This window comes from Empidonax traillii, unplaced genomic scaffold, assembly GCF_003031625.1.
Source record: "Empidonax traillii isolate 1590-97213 ecotype Southwest subspecies unplaced genomic scaffold, ASM303162v1 scaffold7:size3022706, whole genome shotgun sequence".
NCBI lineage: Eukaryota > Metazoa > Chordata > Aves > Passeriformes > Tyrannidae > Empidonax > Empidonax traillii.
Genome location: NW_020955200.1, coordinates 2,906,947 through 2,929,207, shown reverse-complemented (window position 1 = coordinate 2,929,207; position 22,261 = coordinate 2,906,947). Strand labels below are relative to the sequence as shown.

The 22,261-nt window shown below is 36.8% G+C and overlaps 1 protein-coding gene across 1 annotated transcript in view; it reads right to left on the bottom strand.

The window, feature by feature from the left end:
* TMC1 (transmembrane channel like 1) overlaps nucleotides 1–22,261 on the bottom strand; it is a 54,272-nt gene that overhangs the window by 5,383 nt on the left and 26,628 nt on the right. Inside the window, 8 exon segments of the mRNA XM_027881377.1 lie at nucleotides 935–1,002; nucleotides 4,296–4,424; nucleotides 5,687–5,839; nucleotides 6,074–6,253; nucleotides 13,979–14,173; nucleotides 15,864–16,008; nucleotides 18,495–18,637; nucleotides 21,454–21,552. Of these exon segments, the coding sequence (XP_027737178.1) occupies nucleotides 935–1,002; nucleotides 4,296–4,424; nucleotides 5,687–5,839; nucleotides 6,074–6,253; nucleotides 13,979–14,173; nucleotides 15,864–16,008; nucleotides 18,495–18,637; nucleotides 21,454–21,552 (1,112 nt within the window).

Sequence of the window (22,261 nt, the reverse complement as noted above, 5' to 3'; positions counted from 1 at the left end):
GTTAGGGAATAATCAGGAATCAATTTCCTCACCCAGTCTCCAGCATCTGTCTGGTAGACAATGGTTTTCAGCCTATATTCCAAAGTGTTTATTATAATAGCCAAAAGTATTAGCGACATCAATTGGCAAGTATCAAATGGAAAATAGAGTTTATGCTGCAGTCTCATCTTTTTGATAACTAGCAGCGTGCGAATCGTTTCCTACCAGAAACTGGAATGGCAGTTCCAAGGCAGATAACAAGATGCCAGTTGCAAAGCTGAGCTGCTTTTGTGAGATGCAGGACACAATGTGAATGCCTCAGATGCTAACAACAGCTATTTACAATGTGCCACTGCAAGGCCAGGGGTGGTGCCATGCTCAACCCCAATGATAAATCCTCAAATCCTCCATGTGAACAAGCCCACAGCATCACTGTCAGGCTCCCAGTGCGACCTTGCAGCGGCGTTTGGTTGCAGGGACTGCAAGATATTTGCAGCTCTTGTCTGTATTTCTGTGGCATTCTAAGATTCTGCAGCAGTAGCATCGTTTGCACATTCACATGCCGGCACAGTTAAGTGTAACTACATTTGTTTTAAGGCCTTTCTCCACAGGAAACGTGAAAAGAGTGGTAAGGTATGTTGAAAGGCTGAAATTCAAAGCAGAATAGTACAGCAAGCAGTCAGACAACAAAAGTATAAGATTAATCTATGCAGCTTTTTACTGGTTGGTTTTACCAATTCAGTGCAAAATCCTGAAGCGTCTGGTCCCACAGTCTTAGCCCAGAACTAGTTTTGAAGTGTTCTCACTGATTGCAGTGTACCAGAGTTCAGTGCATATTTCATTATACTTCCATCAAACTAAAGAAATGGGATACGAGCAGGATTTCAGAAGGATCCTCCACAGAAACAGCCAAATCCTGCCATCCTGCAGATGCAACATGCATTGTCACACCTACCATATCATGCCTTGGTTAAAGATCAGTCCCAGCACATTTCCACTTATATCAAACTCAGAATATGATGGCTGAAAGAAATGATACAGGAGTTTTCATTAGGTTTGCAGAAGGGTTTTTAAGATGACTTACACAAGATTAAAACTCTCAATTCCAACATCAGCAGTACACTGGCATCATTTTACAAGGCTTCTTGTTGCACCTTATTAGTGAATCACAAAATAAATGTTATAACTCGAGGTCAGAAGGCAGTCTTTTATGTAGTTTGCAGTATTTTACTGAAAATCTTTCTGGTATTTGTTCAGAGGAAAGTGTTAAGAGAGAATTAAAAAATATTCTGGTTACTGGGTAAATTTTAAAGAAACAACTCAGAAATTTTCCACTGGAGTGGTTTAATATGAATATCTTATCTATAAATTGAGGGTGTTTGATTTTAATTTTTACTTTAAGATTCAGCCATGGAGTCTTGTTATTGATTTGTCTGTTGAAGAAAGTCCTGTATCATATATTTTTATTTCCAGTGTAGACACATGCCACAAAAATTATTTAGTCTTATATTTCTGAACTGAATCCAAAAAATCCAGTAAAAGAACTCTCCAGAAGCTTTGAGTCTTTTGAGCAGCAAAGATATTTATTTGTTGACTTCGGGTGCAAGTGTGGTTTGCACCACAAAGAACTTGCTCAAAATGGCACACAAAAATAAGAGTTTTTATACAATTCTTCCTACATGATTCTTTACATATGCATATGATTGCATCATCTATCTATACATACTAATAGTAGGTGGAGTACAGGCGGAGTTCAGGTGGAGCTTAGGGCAGTGCTTTACATGGCCCTCAATTTTGGTGGTACATCCACTTCTTCGGCCTCTGAGTCTGGGGGCGCCCAGAAGCCTTCCTCGATTTGACCTTCCTAACTTTCCATTGTCTTTGCCCCAGTCACTGAAGTGTGGAGAGCGCCTTGGCTTTAGGCCTATTTCTCCTATGCAAATGTCTACCTTAGCTTACTTTACCCTAATTTATGACCCCTAGGTCCACTGAATAACGTTTCTAGCATTCATCTTAAGGTTAGGTCAAATGAACAAAACAGAACAAATTTTTCTTTAGCAACATAGACAGAGCAGGTATGGGGGGCCTTCTCTCTGCCGAGTAAGACATTCCAGTTAACTCTTAGGTCTTACTCTCATTTCAGTGCTCTTCATTTGACCCCTTCATTCTGTTTTTCCAAAGCTTTCATCATTTCTACATCTGTTCTTTTGCCCTAATTATTAATTTCTTATTGATGAACATTTCCATTTGCAAACTTTGAATACACTGAATTTAAGAAACAATTGAAATGCATCCATACACATTAGTATGTGTGCATATGCACCAGAACAAAACTTTCTGGTAAGAAATTGTGGCTGTAAACTTTTTTGTTTGCACCTAAATGTGTGTTTCAAACATATTGTTTATATGATTTACATCACAAGATCTTGTTCACTCACCTTTCTCATAAAAGAGTATTGCTACATCACAGCTGGTGACTTGCATGAATCACCATACTGCTGGACAAAAAGACCATAATGTCTGACTGCCAGATACCAATTATTCTGATGACTGATAGAAGGAGTAAAGAGTATGAAATGCAAAACTAACCATTCCCTTACGGCTGAAAAACAAAGTTATTCCATTGAAATCATCAATTAAAGCCATAATTTTGACTTAAACTACGTTATGTTGTGGGAACATTTGAAGTCCCTACAGGTTTTCTGTGTAGTTTTGTGTATGTATACACATATATATGCATATATTTACAGTTATCTGCTATACTTATGTTGTGTGTATTTATGAATCTGCTTCCATACAAGTAAGAGTTCAATATTCAACTTGAAAAGCAGTTGACTAATAAGATCTATATAGGATATAATATCAAAAACAACATGCAGAGAATTAATAGTATCACACAGAATCAAATAATGTATGATTGCTCGTCATAACATAACATAGGGCCTAGAAAATAACTGGAAATCTAATTTTTAAACAAATAAAAGGAAGTAGCTTTCCCACACAATGTATAAGTTAATTTCTGGAATTCTTCTGCAAAGGATATCTTGATTGTCAAAAATATTTGGGATATAGAAAAAGTCTAAAAATTAGTGGATTCATAACCACTAGCCAGAGAAACACAGATATAGCTAGTTTCTAAGAAGCCTTTTAAGATCAGATATTTACAGAAATTCAGTGATTTCCAGTTTCAACTTCTACTTTGGGCTGTTGTTTCAAGCACTTTACTGGTTGCCAATTAAAAATGACAATTATAAGCTGGTTCCAGGATCCCCTATGAGCAGATGCATTGTTGGCAATTTGTCTCTCCATGCTGTATTCTAACTCCTCCATTTGATTTTGATGTCACAAGCAGGTTATAATTTGTATGTGCACAACCTGGCTGGCTGGTAGTCTTCGTCTCCAGCCCTATACCAGTACTATTTGAGACACAATGTAAAACCTTTAAATAATGCTGAAATTTTGTTGGATCCAGTGAATAACAATGTGATTGCAGTATCAGATATCTGAGTTTTTTAGTAGAAAATACCAAAACTTTCTCTTCCTCTGGAAAATTAACATTTCCCAAGGTGCAGTTTTTAATAAAGCAAGAAATTTCTATGTGTAGGAAGGCAAAATTTGGAGGGAAGAAGGGCATAATTATGGCAGAACAGCTACAATGACTGTTCATGCAGAGGTACCTATGATAGTCTTAAATTACTTAACTCTTCTCTGTTCTAAAGCTGTTACAATACTAAAAATACTATTTAAGAGATGAAAAGCAGTATTAAATCTTACAGCAGTAATTAAATCCTTATCTTAGAAGGAAAATTTAGCCTAGATCAGGTCAGAGTAAAAGAGTGAAAGTCTCAAATCCCAAGTGAAGAGTTCTATACCTTCTTATGTTACTAACTTTACTGAGTTAACAATCTTAAGCTAAATTAATTCTATTAAAAATATGTATTTAATAAGATTTCCTGAACAGGATCTTTCCTATTTTTCCCAACAAGTACTGTGTGTTAGAAGCCACTATCCAAACTCCTGTAGAAATCAAGGTGATTGTATTCTGTGGAAGAGAGAATGAGTCTTCAAACTGTAAACGTGGGGAAAATATGTACTCAATGTTCTTACACAATCAAATTTTAAAACTCCTTAAGTTACCGGAATCTAAATAATAAGACAAATATTAGTGCATATACGAATTCCAAGAAAAACTAACACAGGGATTTTAAAGATAAGGTGTCTAGGCACAAATTAACTGTAGGATTGAAAGGAAAATGCAATTCATTATATAAATGTGAAGTAGTAAATAACAAAGACATTTAAAATCAGATACTTACGAATCCATACTCCAAGTCCCAGCACCAGCAGTAATTGAAAAACCTAACAAAGACAGCTCTCAAGAAATCGCCAATTAAAATTGTGATGTATGTTGTCATCGTGTCAGAGACTGTCAGGCGCACAAATTCCTGTTTAGAGCAATATTTTCTTGTAAGAATACATTTCTGCAATTAATAGTTACAATAATAATGAAATACTGGATGAGATCTGTAATTGTGGTTATCCTGCTTCAACATGGAAAAGACTCCGATCCTCCTCTACAATCACTTATTCTGTAATATGCCAAAAGAAATACTACCCCTCATTTGCTAGAGGTATCCTTTGCTCTAATTTGTGTTCATATTTTCTGACGAGACTTCGTAGATATGATTAGACAGGGAAAGACTTCCAGCCAAGGTTTTGGCTACAACAGAAATATGAGCTGATATCTTAAACTGCTTTTGGTGCCTTTGACTTTGAGAAGATTATTTTAAAAAAAAAAGTGACATCTTCTTTCTCAGGGAGTTACTGTGCCCAGTGAATATGAAGAGGAAAGAAGAAAATCAGGATGCAAATCCTCATTCCTCTACTTTTATATTGGTATGTTCCACTAAAGCCTCTTGTAATAGGCCTAATAGCCCAAAAACTACCCCAGTAGTCCAAAAAGCTATTACTCTCCCTGATCTGAAATTAAGGGGAAAGTTAGTTCAGTCATGAGCTCTTGGTGTTCACTTATTATTCAGCATGAGTGAAAGAATAGAGGGCCTGGTGATTTATTCATTAAGGAGGACAAATTGTCAGATAGATGGAGAAACAGCAAAAGTGATTCAATATTGAATTTGTTTTTGTGGATAAAGCAATTAACAGCAAAGTATGATCAAATAGAGGAAAAGAGTATGTTAGAAAATTGTTAGGAAACCACATTTTATATTGGTGGGTTCATATGAATAAATACTCAACTGAGTCAAATAAAATAATTGAGCAGATTGACCATTAAATCACTATTGTTCTTTTACATTATTTTACTTATACTAAATACAGAGACAACTTCTTAAAATCATACTGCTGTAAGAGCTGACTTACTTGTTTTTCAAAATCACTAAACAGATTTCACAAGACAAAGATGAAATCAGGAAGAAGAAGATTAGTCAAGAGAACAGCGAAAAGGAGATGGAAAAAAGAAATATTTTCAATGCTGTCAACTAACAGGAGAAAGAATTCCCTGCTAGATAGGGTTCAAAATAAAATAAAATAATTTTTTTAAAACATTTTAGTTCAAGAAGAAGTCCCACATCTGCTTCTGCTCATCTTTTCCCACCTTAGTGACACACTAGCAGAAATAAAAAGAGGTTAGATATCATATTCTGTAACTGATATATTTTCAAATATGACCTCAAAGAAGATATATTACCTGTCCCACCATTGTTTCCCAACATGGCCCTCTGGGGACATCAGCAGGGTCCACCTGTATTGGAGGAGCAGTCGAATTTTCTGGAATAGTACCATTGTACAGATTGGCTTCCCATATTGTCATGTTATACTTGACTATCTTTTCTTCTTCCAACTAAGTAAAAAAAATAAATTGGGAGGAAAAAAAAAACACAAAGAAAACCAATATGAGTTTGTTACAAACTCTCAGTGTGTTCTGTTTCAAGATTCCCATGATAGTTCAGGCATGGATGTAATTTAAGTATAGAAAGAAAAGTATGCCTTTCGTTGACATGTCTGTGACTGACTGGAGGTCCTCATTCTTGCCCAGCTACATGTTAAAAATAGTGAAGGGTAGTAAATATCTTGCCTTGAGGTTGATTTCATCCATTAAGGCAATAATGAAAGTGTAGAGATTGCCAAGAAAAAGGGCGAAGATTCGTCCCAGCTGCCATCTTAGAGCTATTCGAGGGTGGTAATTTTCCAGGGAACTGATTACATCAAACAAAGTTGGACAGAACATTCCTAAAAGTGACATAACCATGTTCACCTGTGGAGAATGGGGAGAAAAAAGTTTACAGAGAAATGTTAGAAACTAATTCTTCTGTTATTGTTGATTTGGATGACGAATCTATTACTACTTTATATTAGGGTTTTGATTTAATAAAAACCAAAATCCACTCTTAAGTATCACAAGTTGTTTTCACAAAGGAGGAAAGGCTTGAAAAGTCAGTTACAACCTTCTTTAGAGTTTTTTTTCATTTTCCATTTCACAAAAATTTCAAAAATATTCAAACTTTAATTATTCTGACTAGAACCTACAATTTAACTAAAATTCTACTATAACAGGACTTGACTAAATCTATTTCTAGTACTGGTTTACACTATCTCTTTACCACATCTTCCCTAAAGACAGACAGCTTTCCTGCAAAAATATTGCACTAAATTCAATTTATCTGAGATCTCACCCAAAATTAATTCTAGATGTCACAGAATCATAGAATCACAGGGTGTCTCAAGTTGGAAAGGACCCATAAGAATTATCAAGTCCAACTCCCTGATCTCCACAGGACTACTCAAAAGTAAACCAAATAAATAAGACTGTCATCCAGACAGCAACTGAACTCTGAAAGGCTTAGTGCCTTGACTACTTCCCAGGGGAGCCTGTTCCATTGACCCAACACCCTATCTGTGAAGAACTTTTACCTAATGTCCAGTCTGAATTTCCTCTGATGCACCTTCATTCCCTTTCCTTGTGTTCTGCTGCTGGTCCCCAGAGTTCAGCACTTACCCTTCTGCTGCTCCCCTTTGGCAGGATCACAACCCGACCTGTTCTTCTCCAACCCCAATAAGCCAAGTGACCTCAGTTGCTCCTCTTTAGTCCAGACCTCAAGGTCTTTCACCATCTTGGTCACTCTGGACATGCTCTAATATTTTGGAGCCTGTGTATTGAAGCACCCAAACTGCACACAGGACTCAAGGTGGGGACACACCAGTGCAGAGCAGAGCAAGACAATCACCTCCCTCGACTGGCTGGTGATGCTGTGCCTGCTGCCCCCCTGGACACAGCTGGCCCTTTTGGCTGACAGTGCACTGCTGACTCATATTCAACTTCCACCTACCCAAACTCCTGGATCTCTCTCTGGAGCTGCTCCCCTGCCTCTCATCCTTCTGTTGGTACATATACCCAGGACTATCCTATCCCATGTGCAGAATCCAACACTTCTGCTTGTTAAATTTCATGTGGTTGTTGATTGCATATGGCACAGCTCTCTATCTTAAATCCCATTTGAGTAGTTCATAATCAATCCCTCTTCTTTCTTCCTGATTTTCTTAGAAATCTCTAGTTAGATTAACTTATCATCTTAACAGTATGGAAATGGAACAATTTCACCAAAATGAAACAAAACAAACAAAAAAAACCCCACAAAACATAACTAGCTTTTATGGAAAACCAAAAATACCACATAGCTTATAAATGCTACAGATGAGTGAGTCATTCCAGTAATGTAACATTCCTAAGTGATTGCTGAAAGTTATTTCAGGTCTACTTGAACCTTTTGGTTCTAATTCATTTTGCCAGTCATAAATGAAAAGAATTGAAAAAAAAAGTTGAAGAGTGCAGTTATTCAATTCAATGTGAAATAACACTGTATTACAAAAAATGTGTCTTTAAGGGACTAAAATCAATAAACAAGAAACAGGAGACATTTTCTCAGTCTAAGTCATAAAGGTTGTTAGAAAGCATTAAGATGTTTATTTGAGATTAATAACATTAGAACAACTAAGAAAAATTACTTGATTTAGTCACAAAAAAAATTGATTGTTTACAGGACTGTAGTCTTCTGATTGCTCTGCAACAAGGTTTTCCAAGCCATGGTTGAATCCATTTTGCTAGAACAGGTATGAATTTTTAAAAATTTCTGATTTCTGCCATCAAGAGAGTTAGGACTGCTCTTGATTCTCAGAAATAATCATAGAATCATAAAATCATAGAATCATAGAATCATAGAATCATAGAATCATAGAATCATAGAATTAACTGGGTTGGAAGAGACCTCTGAGATCATCAAGTCCAACCCTTGATCCAACCCCACTGTGATTACTAGATCATGGCACTCAGTGGCACATCCAGCCTTGTCTTAAAAAGCTCCAGGGACGGAAAATCCACCACCTCTCTGGGCAGGCCATTCCAATGCCTGATCACTCTCTCTAGGAAGAACTTCTTCCTAATGTCCAACCTAAACCTCCCCTGGCAGAGCTTAAGCCCGTGCCCTCTTGTCCTAGTGCTGATTGCTCGGGAGAAGAGACCGACCCCACTTGGCTACAACCTCCTTTCAGGGAGTTGTAGAGAGTGATGAGGTCACCTCTAAGCCTTCTCTTCTCCAGACTAAACAACCCCAGCTCCCTCAGCCTCTCCTCATAGCACTTGTGCTCCAGTCCCTTCACCAGCCTCGTTGCTCTTCTCTGGACCCGCTCCAGCACCTCAATGTCCTTCCTGAACTGAGGGGCCCAGAGCTGAACACAGTACTCAAGGTGTGGCCTCACCAGTGCTGAGTACAGGGGAAGGATCACTTCCCTGCTCCTGCTGGCCACACTGTTCCTGATCCAGGCCAGGATGCCATTGGCCTTCTTGGCCACCTGGGCACACTGCTGGCTCATGTTCAGCTTCCTGTCAATTAGCACCCCCACATCCCTTTCCATCTGGCTGCTCTCCAGCCACTCTGTGCCCAGCCTGTAGCACTGCAGGGGGTTTTGATGGTCAAAGTGCAGGACCCGGCACTTGGCCTTGTTGAACTTCATCCTGTTGGAATCAACCCATCTCTCCAGCCTGTCCAGGTCCCTCTGTAGAGCCCTCCTGCCTTCCAGCAGGTCAACACTCCCTCCCAACTTGGTGTCATCTGCAAATTTACTAATGGTGGACTCAATTCCCTCATCTAAATAGGGCAGCAGAAAGGCATTGGACCAACAAATACATTGGCTCACTTGCAAATATGTCTGTTCCCACTACTAAAAGTTTACATAGATTTGACTGGTGTTCTTAATGAATAGAATTAAATAGTTTCCTTTTAGTTGTTTTTATATTCTTGGTTTTTTATGACTTCTAGAGCCAATAAATGGATTTTTTTTTTTTTTTTAACTTGCAGGCAATTAGTAGTGTTTTCCATGCATGGCTTGTGAGACCCCCTGGGAAACATATGTAGATATTTTATTAATGATTATAGGCATTCACTGAGGTTTATTTATTTATTTACTTAGGTAGTATTATTTGTAATTAGGATTACCTCATAACATTGAAGATAGAAACAACCAATCAAAAACTTGTAGCTATTGTCTGTTGCATCACTTGGATTTATAACTTCAAAAGACAGGATTTACACTTTAGTGACCTGCTACCTTTTACTTTATTATATTAACAACTCTATTGAGTTTCATAAATTAGTGCTTTGAATAAATTTTCTCATATGAGAATTGCTGATATTCCTATTTTTTTTGTTCTTATAGTAGATGATAAGAGTTTGCTTGTAAAAGTATTAATTAATTTCTCTTTGTAATGAACTTCACAAGCTTTTTGATCTTCAGGTCTTCAAAGTACCTAACATAGTTTATAACACATTGTCTCAGTCACCATCAGACCTAAGAATTTATGCTCAATATGGCCCAAATGGAAAAGCTGCAGAAGGCAACTGCAGACAATGTGACTAACCACGAGTTCCTAAAATTCAGACTACTTGTAGCCAGATGTGTATCCTGTTTATCAGTAGAAACATTGGATCTTGCTGGGGTGCTGAAGAGTATTAAATCAAAATCCTCACTGACTCTGGTGTCTCATATTCTCCCGAGGGAACAAGTCCCAGGGCCACATGTGAGCATAATAGGAAATGTTCTGGGTCATACCAAAGGCTGGTTGAGGTCAACAGGTACCCAGGATGAGTAATAACAAGGTAAACATATATGAACAAGACATAGACTACAACTACATTAAGTTTGGGAACTTGTTCAGTCACGTCTGTTCATTATGCCTCAAGTAACATACAGATGATTTCTCTTTCATGCTTTATATAAATCTTCTTTCAGACAAAAGTGAATTTCAGCACCATAGCACTGGCATCCACTATTTACCATTCTTTCCCTTTTGCTTTTTCTGAACCTGGTTTCTACCTAATCTATTTTATGTCTCTTAATTTTCATACTGGAATACATAGTAAACATGTACTTTAATAGAAAAGGTGTGTCCTTTGGGCAGTATTACATATAGTACCAGTTAATTTTATCGAAAGTTTTCTTTTTGTTGCATTTGAGAGGCATGACAGAAGGCACTGCTTTTTTTTCTCTCAAACATTCCCTTTCTATATTTTTATTATTTTCTGTATTTTTTACCACTTATCTGAAGCATGTATGTTTTTTCTCATAACCTTTCTGTCTCCATTTTTCCATGCCTTGACTGCCCATGCTCCCCATCTCTAAAGCATTTCTAATTTTGGAGAACAGATGTTATTAAGACAAGAAGTGAAATGAGGCACAGCAATTTACAAAGTTTAAAAGTGAGAAATTATTACAAATGAAAATGCAAAGCTTTAATGAGACAGAATGCAGCATACTGATTTTTCAAAATACAAAAACCATGATGGGGTTCTAAATTTCAAAAGTATAAATTTTCCCATATATTTTCAAAGATATAGTAACATTATACTTTTATTGTTATTGTGAAGGGTTTAACTGACTTGTGGAGAGTTTTACTGAAAAAAACATCATCCATTAATTTTATCCACTGTTCTATTTCTAGTTCAGTTTCAGAGAAGGAGTTTATTTATATTCTGGGCTTCTTGTCAACTTGATGCTCAGTTGCAGATTTTCTTCCCCTCATTTTACCACTGACAGTTTCACTGTTCCTGTGGCTTAAGAAGTGTAGAATGATGTGCCAGAAGAGGGGCATCATGCCACCATGCGTACAGGATAGAGTTATTGTTAACAGCCAATGTGGTTTTATATTCACTATCTGCTGAGTGAATCTCAAAAGCCCTCTTTGCCCCACTGAGACAGAATTTTCTTTAAAAAGGCAACAACAACTAAGAGGCACCCATTGATTATTAAAATTGTGGTTTGAAGGACATTTTTTCTCTCTTTATCATTATCTGGTCTGGATACCAAGTCCTGGTATTATATCTGAAAGCTAGGAATTTACTTCTTAAAGGGGCTTTTCCAGCTGCTCTGAATCTGGTAAGAAATCCTGTCAGTATTTAAATCACATCTAAATACCAGCCCCACTAGTATATCAAACTGTGCCAACACAACATTAAATATTGAACAGTCACTGCTTGTTGGTTGAATGTTAACTTCATTAAGAGTAAGCAGTCAAGTTAAAATAAATCATAATTTCCACTAACAATGATTGCAGCAGTCATTAGCTTGTCTAAAAGCTGCTGCAGAAACATTTAAAATGCTTTTCTAGTAAATAATTTCAATTTTAAAAATAAATTAATTAAGAAATTATATTCCATAATAATAAAAGCTGTCTAATTATTTCTGGAATTAAATAGATCATTGACAACATGGCAAAATAATTTAGTATAAGTGTACTCCGTACCAAGTTCTAGGAACATTAAATAGCAATATATTTTTGATTCTGATTCTGATTCAGAGGAATCATTCTGTCCACTCATATGTTTTCTCAGCTTTTAAGTAGCTTTATTTTTAAAAACTACAATAACATATTTGAGGGAAAAGGGTACTCAGTACCAAAAAGATGCTCCTACTACCTATTAGCACTGCAAGCTGTCTTCTATCAAAAAAGAAAAGTCAATGTCATTTGGCAAATTTTATCCAATTTCAGAACACTTTGCCAAGGGAATTGGTGGCTTTATTCTCCTCTTTACCAAAATTTCCAGAGTCATGGGAAAACTGGCACACAGTGTAGAATCATCATTCATCCATGACCAACCACCAGGCCACAGCCACACAGCAGGAGGGATGCAATGGCTGATGAAATCCACCAACAGTCCCAGTCTGCCTATTTCCACTAACTTCCTCCTCTCCAGGACACACAATGAAATGGGATTTGGATTGATTTCTGACAGAACTAGGTACTGCCAATATGGAGAGGGAGTTAAAAAATTTACAATATTATGAAAGAGGAGGAGTCAGAAAGAAAAAGTCATCAGCAACACTTTATTACGGTGTGAGCTTCAGGAACTGGTGACAAAAAATTTACCCTGGATTGCTCCATGGACACTATAATTGCATGTAAACTGTTCAATATCTGAATGCATCCACTGTGATGAAATTTCCTAAAAAGGAGCTTAATAATTGAATGAAGAAGGTAAATTTTTACATACTGCCACTTGTATTGTATGTAAAGAGCTGCACTTTCATTTACTCTAAGTAGTACAGTAAGTGTTAATGGGATTTTTTTTATCAAAATCTCCATCTATTAATGATGTGAACATAAGGAAACAATTTACACAATTAGAAAAATGTGTAAATATCTGCTACATAGAAGTCAAATATGTTTATGTAATTAAATATTAATATCCAATCTAGTGCAATGTTTATACCTCATAATCATGTTAATTACCCATCAACAGGAAAAATTCTTTAGCCAAATAATGTCAGTGTTGCCGTAATGATTCTCCTCTAGAGACACAGCTGCTCTGTAGCTCTGTAATACAGTGTCTTCTTGGCAGTACTTTTTTGTTATACAAACAAAACTAAAGCAATGAACATAAATACACGTTACCTGCTTTCCAGATTGCAGTATAAAGTAATATAACAGCTTTTGGTAGCATAGGTCTTGTTAGCACAAGTCTGTTACCACACCTTTCAACTGAGAAAACTGAATTCCTCCTGAACTATTTTCCTCTGCTAATCTGCTGACTAGCTTAGAGCTTGTGTCGCCTTAAAGCAGTTTTGTACATAATTTTTCTTCCCATCAGATCAACATGTAATAACAAGTAACTTAATCCTGTCTCAACAACCCTACTTCTCTGGATTCCAGAGGTGGATTACTTGAGATTTTAATGTTACTTTCTCAGTCATCTTTTGATGTTGAAAATCCCAGATTGATTTACCTGGTTCCACTGTTGCCCATCTTATCAGCTTTGTGAGGTTACCTTATCTTAAATCAAGTATATACTTTACACTCCAATTTTACAACATGCTCAGCAGAACCTTTACGAAGAAAATAAAACTTTTCCAGGTTTGAATATGACAACACTGACTTCAGATGCATGCTGCACACTGTCATGGCAAATGCAGTCACTACCATCATTATACAGGCAGGCTGCATCTGCTGTAGAAGAAAGCATTAAGCACAGATTAGGCAAAAAGAAACGGTATAGGACCCTTGGACAGGGCAGATGGAAATGGAAGGCTTTAGTTTCAACCAGCTGCTACACTGCAGAGTTGTATCTATGAGGCCCCAGACAATTTTGTGCCCACACACACTTTGCTTGGGCCAGTCTCAGAGAAAAGCATCAGCAAACTGGGTTCCTTGAAGAGACCTTGTGAATCCATAGAGTATCTGGAAAACAATCTTAAGAGCACAGAGGAGGAAACATAGAGGCCTCAAATGAAAACTAAATACAAAGCGCTGTATCGTTATTTGAAAGAAGCAACCAAGAAATTTTATGAAGCAAGAGTAAAAAGCAATTCTTTCATTAGAGATTTACCACCCACACTCAGAATACTTAAATTATCAAGGAAAAAAATGGCAACATGCAAAGCAGAGGAACACAGCTTCAAACCACATCTAATATAGAAATGTGCTAGCACGAACTTCATTTCTTTCCCACCACCCGTAGTTCTCCAGACCTTCCAAGGCAAATTGCTGGGATCTTCTGACAACAAAAAAGATGAGGTAGCCACTTCCAGCAAGTGTGCATAGGGCTAAGAAGTTAGCAAGAACCCTCAGAAATCGAGTCAAGTGAATATTTTCCTCTTTTCGGCTCTCTTGCTCCTCCAAGATTGATTCCTGCGCTTGTTAGAAAGAAAAGAATATTATGAATACTTTAATGGTCAAGATCCCATATTACTTCCTAAATTTTTAAAAGTCAGTTAAATAAGTTACAAAGATGTAAATGCACATCTCCACTTCATGTTTTGAGATGAGCTTATATTATCTCATAAAATCTTGTTTAAATCCTGGCAAATTCTGGGGTTTTGGCTCCCCATGGTTTGCTTTGCCTTTGTTGAGTGTGCCCCCACTGAGTCTTGTTACACTTGTACTCATCTGCCAAAAAGAAAACGGTATGTTCTGTTAGCTTGCAAGGTGATAGGAGGCTGAGAGACACAGCAGGATAGATTTGTGATTATTTGTCAGCAAAGGAACTGTCACAGTTTAAAAATGTGCACTTGTGAAAAAAGAGGAAAAAGTTTTATTCTGAAAGTCAGCAATTTGAAAGGAATAAAAAGACAGTCCAGACACAGGAATCTCAAAAGAGGCAAACAGTGCAAACCTTCAGACTTCAGAATAAAATATTTGCCCCACATTTACCCTTGGCCATGACTGATAAATATTAAGACTGGTGTAACTGTAGTCTCCAGTTTTCTCTGCAGAAGGAGCTTTTACTGTGGAGTGTCCTTATGAAAGGGAGTTTGGTTACAGAGATCAATTGCCCAGAGGGGAAGCTGAACTCCTGCATTGTAATAATTGCCCTGCATGACTCTGCTCGTTTTACAGCTTATGTTTGTCACATAAATGAAAGGAAATTGCAGCAGCTTTTGAACAGAACTCCAATGACCTCACCCAAGCCAAGACTTCACCCTATATCTGAGGTTCTTTGCTCATTTGCAAGTGTCACTGTAAATCTTCATGAGTTTGTTTCTCAGAATTAAGCCTGTGTCTCAACTGATTTGTTATCTTCCCCAAATAGCTTTCAGTATCTGACCCTAATAGGCAGACAGGGCAAGCTGACACAGTTTCAGTGCTTTCAGTCCCTATTTCTTCAGTATTTGTTTTCCTAGGATCTTTTTCTTCATGACTTATGCTGACTTTGAGTGGATTTGTTATTGAGTTGCTTGTCTCATGCCTGCAGTTGAGGAGGTGGGCAGGGTGCGTTGGTAAATGGGTAATATCACTACTGCAGACAGGAAAGGTGGTGAGTGCAAATGAGCAGTGCAGCTGGTGCTTAGTCCTCCAGCTCCCCTCGTGTGTTGTCAGTGACCCTGCAAGCTTAGCATCTTCTTCCTGAAAAGCAAGTGTACACTCAAAATTCTGAGGCCAATTCTTATGACGTGATAAATTGCCCTTTATAGATGATTCTCTTACTTTATTTTATGATATTTCTTCTCTGTAACAAAAGAAGGTGGTAATGTGAGGTTAGCAATATATGAGCAACATTCAAAAAAATTTTTCTAGACAAGCACCGTAGAAATTTGAAGCCATCAGAGATGAGAAAAAGGAAAATAGTAGTTTTACGTTAGAATAATCTTCCTAAATCTAGTGCTATCAGCATAGGGGACCCAAAACATGGTAAACCTTTTTCTTCCAAAATTAAAATGAAAAAATAGAATGGCTAGGCACAAGACTCAGATTCAGAAGGGTATAATGCCAGTTCAAATTCAAGTCTCTAGGCCCCAGGCACAGCTTATACTTGACCTTAGTTCCATCTGATTCACATTAATGTGAAAGTGTTACCTCTCCTTACTGAGCTCTGTTTTACCTTAAAGCTTGTTGTGATGGAGGCAAACTTATTATCTGCTGTCTCAGGATTGCCAATCAGGTAGTCCCAGCTTGTAAACATTTTCCAACTGAAAATAAAACTAGTATCATCTCCACCACCATCTTCATTTGCATTCCTTGCCATTCTACAAAAGGCAGAAAGACATAGGAAGACCTTGTTAGAACCAAGTTCTACTTTGTGAGCATGATTTTTAAATTGCTCGTAAGTTTTAGCATTTTTCTGGAAAAAACAAACAAACAAACAAACCAAACCCTATATCGTTCTTGCTGTCAGTTGTTAAACTAAATCTTTTCTTGAAGCAAAAACAAACAAGAGAAAAGGATGGAGGTTTTCGTATTTAGACAAGTTATGACCTCACAACACACAATTTGATAAGGAAGAATGAATGTACTTCATTAGCACCTTGACAAAACTCTGCTCGATAAGAAACACAGTAGAAAAACAATATCAAGAAATCTCCTAAATAGAAAGCTGCAGCACATCCTGAACAGCAATAGATTTTATTAGAGACTTTTCAAAGAGAAAAAAGAGAAAAATCCTAATAAATAAAATATTCTAAAATAACAATAAACAAAACAAACAAATACAAAACCCCAAAATAAAAAAACATAGTGAAGAGGATAATATATATTCTAAAATAATAAACTACAATAAAATCTGTTTATAGCATATAAAATATCACTACTAGAGCTTTCTGTGTCCTATACACATACAAAAGAAATTTATGATACTATGCAGAAACATCAGATTATTTCTTCAGAGAAATATTTTTTTTTCAAATTTGACTTAATCTGAACTACAAAATTCTCTATTTCAAAGGGTTTTCATTCAGGTAATAACCATGGTCTTGCTTCTGCATAGTTTGTCACCTAATTCAAATCATTATTCACAAGGATGGAGTGAATTAGTAGGGTAAAAATCACTTAGCCTGCAGTAATGTATTTATTTATCAGTGACAAGGAGGTAACACCTATTTTACAGCTCACTGGCACAACAAAGTTATTGATACTAATGTTAATGCATTCTACATACCACATTTTCAACAGTCCACGTACTCTCAAATCCAGGAGGAGAATAGTAAGTAAATAATACAGAAAATCCTTTTTAGCTGCTGTAAATCAGTAGCAGGGTTGGTCCTATGCAGAAGGATTAGAGATTATGGAAGATTCTTGGTAGAATCTGCCCTGTTTCTAGTTTGTAGACAAAAAAAACTCTTTCTGAAGAGTTTCTAATTAAATAATGAACAGTCTTGTGGTTAGAATATAATTATTTTGAGGCCAGAAATATTCCAATTTTATGTTGTGCAATTGAAGAGCTGAAGAGAGCAACCTTTTATGTAAATATTTCCCCTAAACAGAATCACAGTGTTTATAATCCTGACTATCTCTTTCACACAGATATTTCCTTTCCCAGTTCTCAGTCAGCAGCAGAAATATGGTAACACCTCCTGTTACACTGCTCTTAGTTTCTCTGCCCACTGTGCTTCTTTCTGGAAAAAGAGAAGAGAGCAGAAGTCTGCAAGAAATCTAGTATGATTACCTAAATGTTGGTCAGCATTAATGTCATAAGGCCAGATGGAAAGTTAGCACATACAATGTATTTTTGATTCAAGGATATTCCTTTGTTTGGGCTACAGGGTTTTTCTGCTAGAAGGTATTTATTTATTTTTATCTGAGTGACAGTCATTGAAATAAAATTGTGTGAGACTAAAACTATTCTAATCGTTACAAAAAATATTTTAAAATACATTTTTTGCTAAACAAATTTCTCTTTTATTGTGGTAGTCTATTTTTTCTCCAAAAATACATACATGTGACTGAAGACTTTTTTTTCTTTTTTTTTTAATGAAATGCTTTTTGCCCTCTATAAGAACCAGTTTAAAAAGCAGAATATTAATTAATCTAGTGCTCATGCAAATGAAAAATACTGCCTTCAGCATGAAAGTGTGGAAATAGATTAACTGCATTTTTCTCTATATTTACAAATGTCTTTGAGTCTTGACCTGCAATGCTCTGATTTTTTTTCACCATAGGCATTTTGTGAAGCCACCACTAGGGCTAACCATATTACTGTTTTAGGTGGTCATTTTGGTTGAATCAAGGGTACTAAAGACTATAATAATTGGCAGCATTTACCTCTGACCGTGAGCTACACACAAAATTATTTACCATATGTTTCTTTCTTGCTTTGTAAAATAGTTTAGCTCACATAAGGTATCATTAAAAGTAGAACAATTTAATTTCCTGGATGTTAGCTGACAAGTATCATGAAAAGATGCCAAGTATTATGAAAAGATGGGCTGACACCTGACAGTTCTCTTCCTTACTTTATGCATTCATTTTTCATTCTGAAGTTCAGGAGAGAAGTGGGTTTTTTATTTCAGTAAAGATTTATTCCCTCTTTCATAACACTGTAACACAAGCTTGTGGTGCAGAACAGCAGATAAATAATATAGGTTGAAGGAATCTTACATAACTTTGGCCTTGCACTTGATCTTGCATTGCCCTGTTCTTACAATTACCATATTTTCAAAAAGACAGTCTCAGGGGTCCACAGCGGAATTATCTGCTTCTTTGAATATACTTTATTCCAGAGCCAAGGAACACTTACGTTCGAATGACAATCATAAAGCTGTAGCCAATAGTCCCAACCCCAACAAGGAAATACGAAAGAGGCATCCTGAACTTCAGCCATCCAATTGTCCTCTGGTTATTGTAATAACCATAAAAGAGTACCGAATACTGTGCAAGGCCCTGAAAAGACAACAAAAATTATAATGTTACATTTCTTAATTATGCTCATAGTCACCAACTGTAGCGATAGCAATGTACTGAAGCACTCATTTCAATGAAATCAAATCAGTTGTAAGCAAAACTATAATAAATCTAATAGGATAGAAAAGGTCTCCTTTTTTAAAAAAAAAAGACATAAAACATTTCATAGCAACTTCAAAATCTTTTATCTTTAAAACTCTTTGTGAACACTCGATCTACAATTTAATGAGTCAAAACTTTTTCATCCACAAACTTCTTGTAAAGACAAAAGCATATTGGTTTACATAATTTGTTTTTCAAATTAGGTGCAGATTAAATGCTAGATTTTTAACTTAATATTCACATTCCTAAAATTTACTTGCATAGCCTATTTGATATGGAATTCTTGTATGTGTTCGTTGTCTGCTGGGTGATCATTCAACATATATTAACCAATAAGTAGCTCTATTTTATGGGTGATTACTCAGTAGGTAAGGTTTTCACACACTTAGAGTAAACTCCAAGGCTATAAAAATAGAAATATGAGTGCACTGACTTTCTCAGCAATTATATCTTCTAAATATCTTAATATGATCTGCCCTCTCTTCTACAGCTCAGACTGTAAGAAATTGTTGGTATCTACATGGATAAAATATCTAAAACTTCTTGATAATTCTCAGAGCAAGAACTCACCTCCTAGAAGAAGACCAAAGCCAGAGCCTAAGGACAACTTAGCTCATGCAAGTAAAGGCAAAGCTCCAGCTGGATGTGAGGATTTCAAGTCAAATACATAGTATTTGAACATGTAATTGAAGGATGGACTATGCATTATTTTGATAGTAATATAATAAGCTGTCGGGGTTGTGAATTAAAAGCCATTTGCTTCCCTTCTGTTTTTCAGTTGCCCATTTTCCTTAAAATTAATAACATCTTTCTCTTATATATTATCATAGAATCATAGAATTTGCTGGGTTGGTAAGGACCTCTGAGATCATCAAGTCCAACCCTTGATCCACTACCATCACGGTTACTAGACTATGGCACTCAGTGCCACACCCAGTCTCATCGTAAAAACCTCCAGGGACAGAGAATCCACCACTTTCCTGGGCAGCCCATTCCAATGCCTGATTATCCTCTCCGTAAAGAATTTGTTCGTAATATCAAACCTAAACCTCCCTTGGTAGAGCCTGAGACCATGCCCTCTTATCTTATTGATAGTTGCCTGGGAGAAAAGACCATCCCTTCCTGGTTACAGTCTCCTTTCAGGGAGTTGTAGAGAGTGATAAGATCTCCCCTGAGCCTTCTCTTCTCCAGTCTAAACAACCCCAGTTCCCCCCACCTCTCCTCACAGGACTTGTGCTCCAGTCCCTTCACCAGCCTGGTTGCTCTTCTCTGGACCCGCTCCAGCACCTCAATATCCTTCCTGAACTGAGGGGCCCAGAACGGGACACAGCACTCCAGGTGTGGCCTCACCAGCGCTGAGTAAAAGGGGAGGAATCACTTCCCTGGTCCTGCTGGCCACACTGTTCCTGATCCAGGCCAGGATGCCATTGGCCTTCTTGGCCACCTGGGCACACTGCTGGCTCATGTTCAGCCTCCTGTCGATCAGCACCCCCAGGTCCTTTTCCGCCTGGCTGCTCTCCAGCCACTCTGTGCCCAGCCTGTAGCACTGCAGAGGGTTTTGATGGTCAAAGTGCAGGACCCGGCACTTGGCCTTGCTGAACTTCATCCCATTGGAGTCAGTCCAACTCTCCAGCCTGTCCAGGTGCCTCTGTAGAGCCCTCCTGCCTTCCAGCAGGTCAACGCTCCCTCCCAACTTGGTATTGTCTGCCAATTTACTAATGGTGGACTCAATTCCCTCATCAAAATCATTACTAAAGTATTCATACATTATGAACTTTTTAAGTTGCTGTGTTCTGAAAAGTTAGAGATAATTCCTTCACTATATGTCATTTAGTGTGTTGATTCCTGGGCTTTGTCAATGGCATTTCACTGTAAGATTTGAAAAAACTTTAGCTCTGTAAAGGTAGAAATGCATGGAAGACATCTTTCACTCCTTTCTGAGCCAAGCATGAAAGAGTATTGATCAAATATTTTATTTTAATGAGCTTTGAGAACATATTTCAAAAACTTATGTTAAAATTAAATTCCAATTAAATCTATTAAAAGCTGAAAGTGTTTCTCTTTACCATGTCAATAATATGAATACAGTTTCAAGAGAAAAAAAAAAGGTAAAAGATAGGCTGAGCTTATCTTTTATTTACTGTCTTACAGACTAGTGGGGTTTAGGGTTTTTGCATTTTTGTTGGATTTTTTACAGGAATGAAATGATGATTGGCAATGTGTGTTCATATATTTGTAACTTACATGGTAATATACAAATACTGCTAGCAGATGAAAGGTATTATCTCCTGTGCTCTTCAAAAAAATGTCATTGTCTTAAGGGAATATTTGTCAATCCATTATGCTTCAAGAAAATTCTCTTTTTCCCCTCAATATATGAGGGGATCCATCTCTTTCACTGATTGCCTTATTCTGTGTTTATTGCATATGCGTTTGCTCCTGTCTTTCCACAATGTCTCCATTCATGTTTTCTCAAATACATTTATTTTAAAAACATTGTTCCGATTTTCTGTATGTGCTTTGTCTGAAGGAAACATGTATACAGAGAGCTTGTGAAAAAAAATATGTAAACTAATTCTATTGCCAATTATCTCTAGAAATAATTCATATTAAATCACTGAATATTAAACAATGAAGTATTTATGAATAAAAGAGTCATATGAAAATGAAGTATTGCAAGATTATGCACTTACACTAAAATCCCAGAGAGTAGCAAAGTTCATAGCAGTTGCTTCTTCAGCTCTTGGGACAGTTTTTCTAGGTAAAGAGCCATATGGCTTACCCATCAAAGCCTGAAACCAAAAAATGAGAGTGATTTACATTTTAAAGCAAAATATTAACCAAGGGAAGGAAGGGACAGTGATTTATCATTTCTTAGGAAGACTTGTTTTATTCTCCTAAACTCCTTAATGACAATGACCTATTGGTACAACTCCTTTCATGGATCCTCACATTACTGATTCAAACTGTGCCTAAAATATACATTTAATTTAAATTTTCAAATTTCTAAATTTAAAGTTCCACTAGTATCACTGGATTGTCAAACTATGCCTCTTACATTTAAAGGCAGCACAGAAGCCCAAATTTCTCTGATGAATGGGGTTTTTCTTGCAGAGAAGAACAGAAGATTAATTTTTCTTACATTATGGATTTTATTGAGTGATTTTTTTAATTGAAATATATGGGAAGATGGCAGGGAATCAGTTTTCGGATTCTGACAGTCCCATTGCTACTGACAAGATGCTTGCTCAGGCACAGTATATGTCCTTTTCCAGGGTTACCCTGAAAACTATTGTGCGTTTAGTTTGGTTTCGGCTTCTAAAGAAAATGGATCATGCTACTGAAATGCTGTACTAGGAAGTTATTGGAAATTCCTACCTAATTGTTTCCCATCTGCTTACTAGAAAATAAGAAAATCAAGAGAATATGGAATATTCAAATCAGGGAGATGGCACGTAATTTTAATTCCATAAAAGTCCTGCTTTTAGGAGGACAACATGG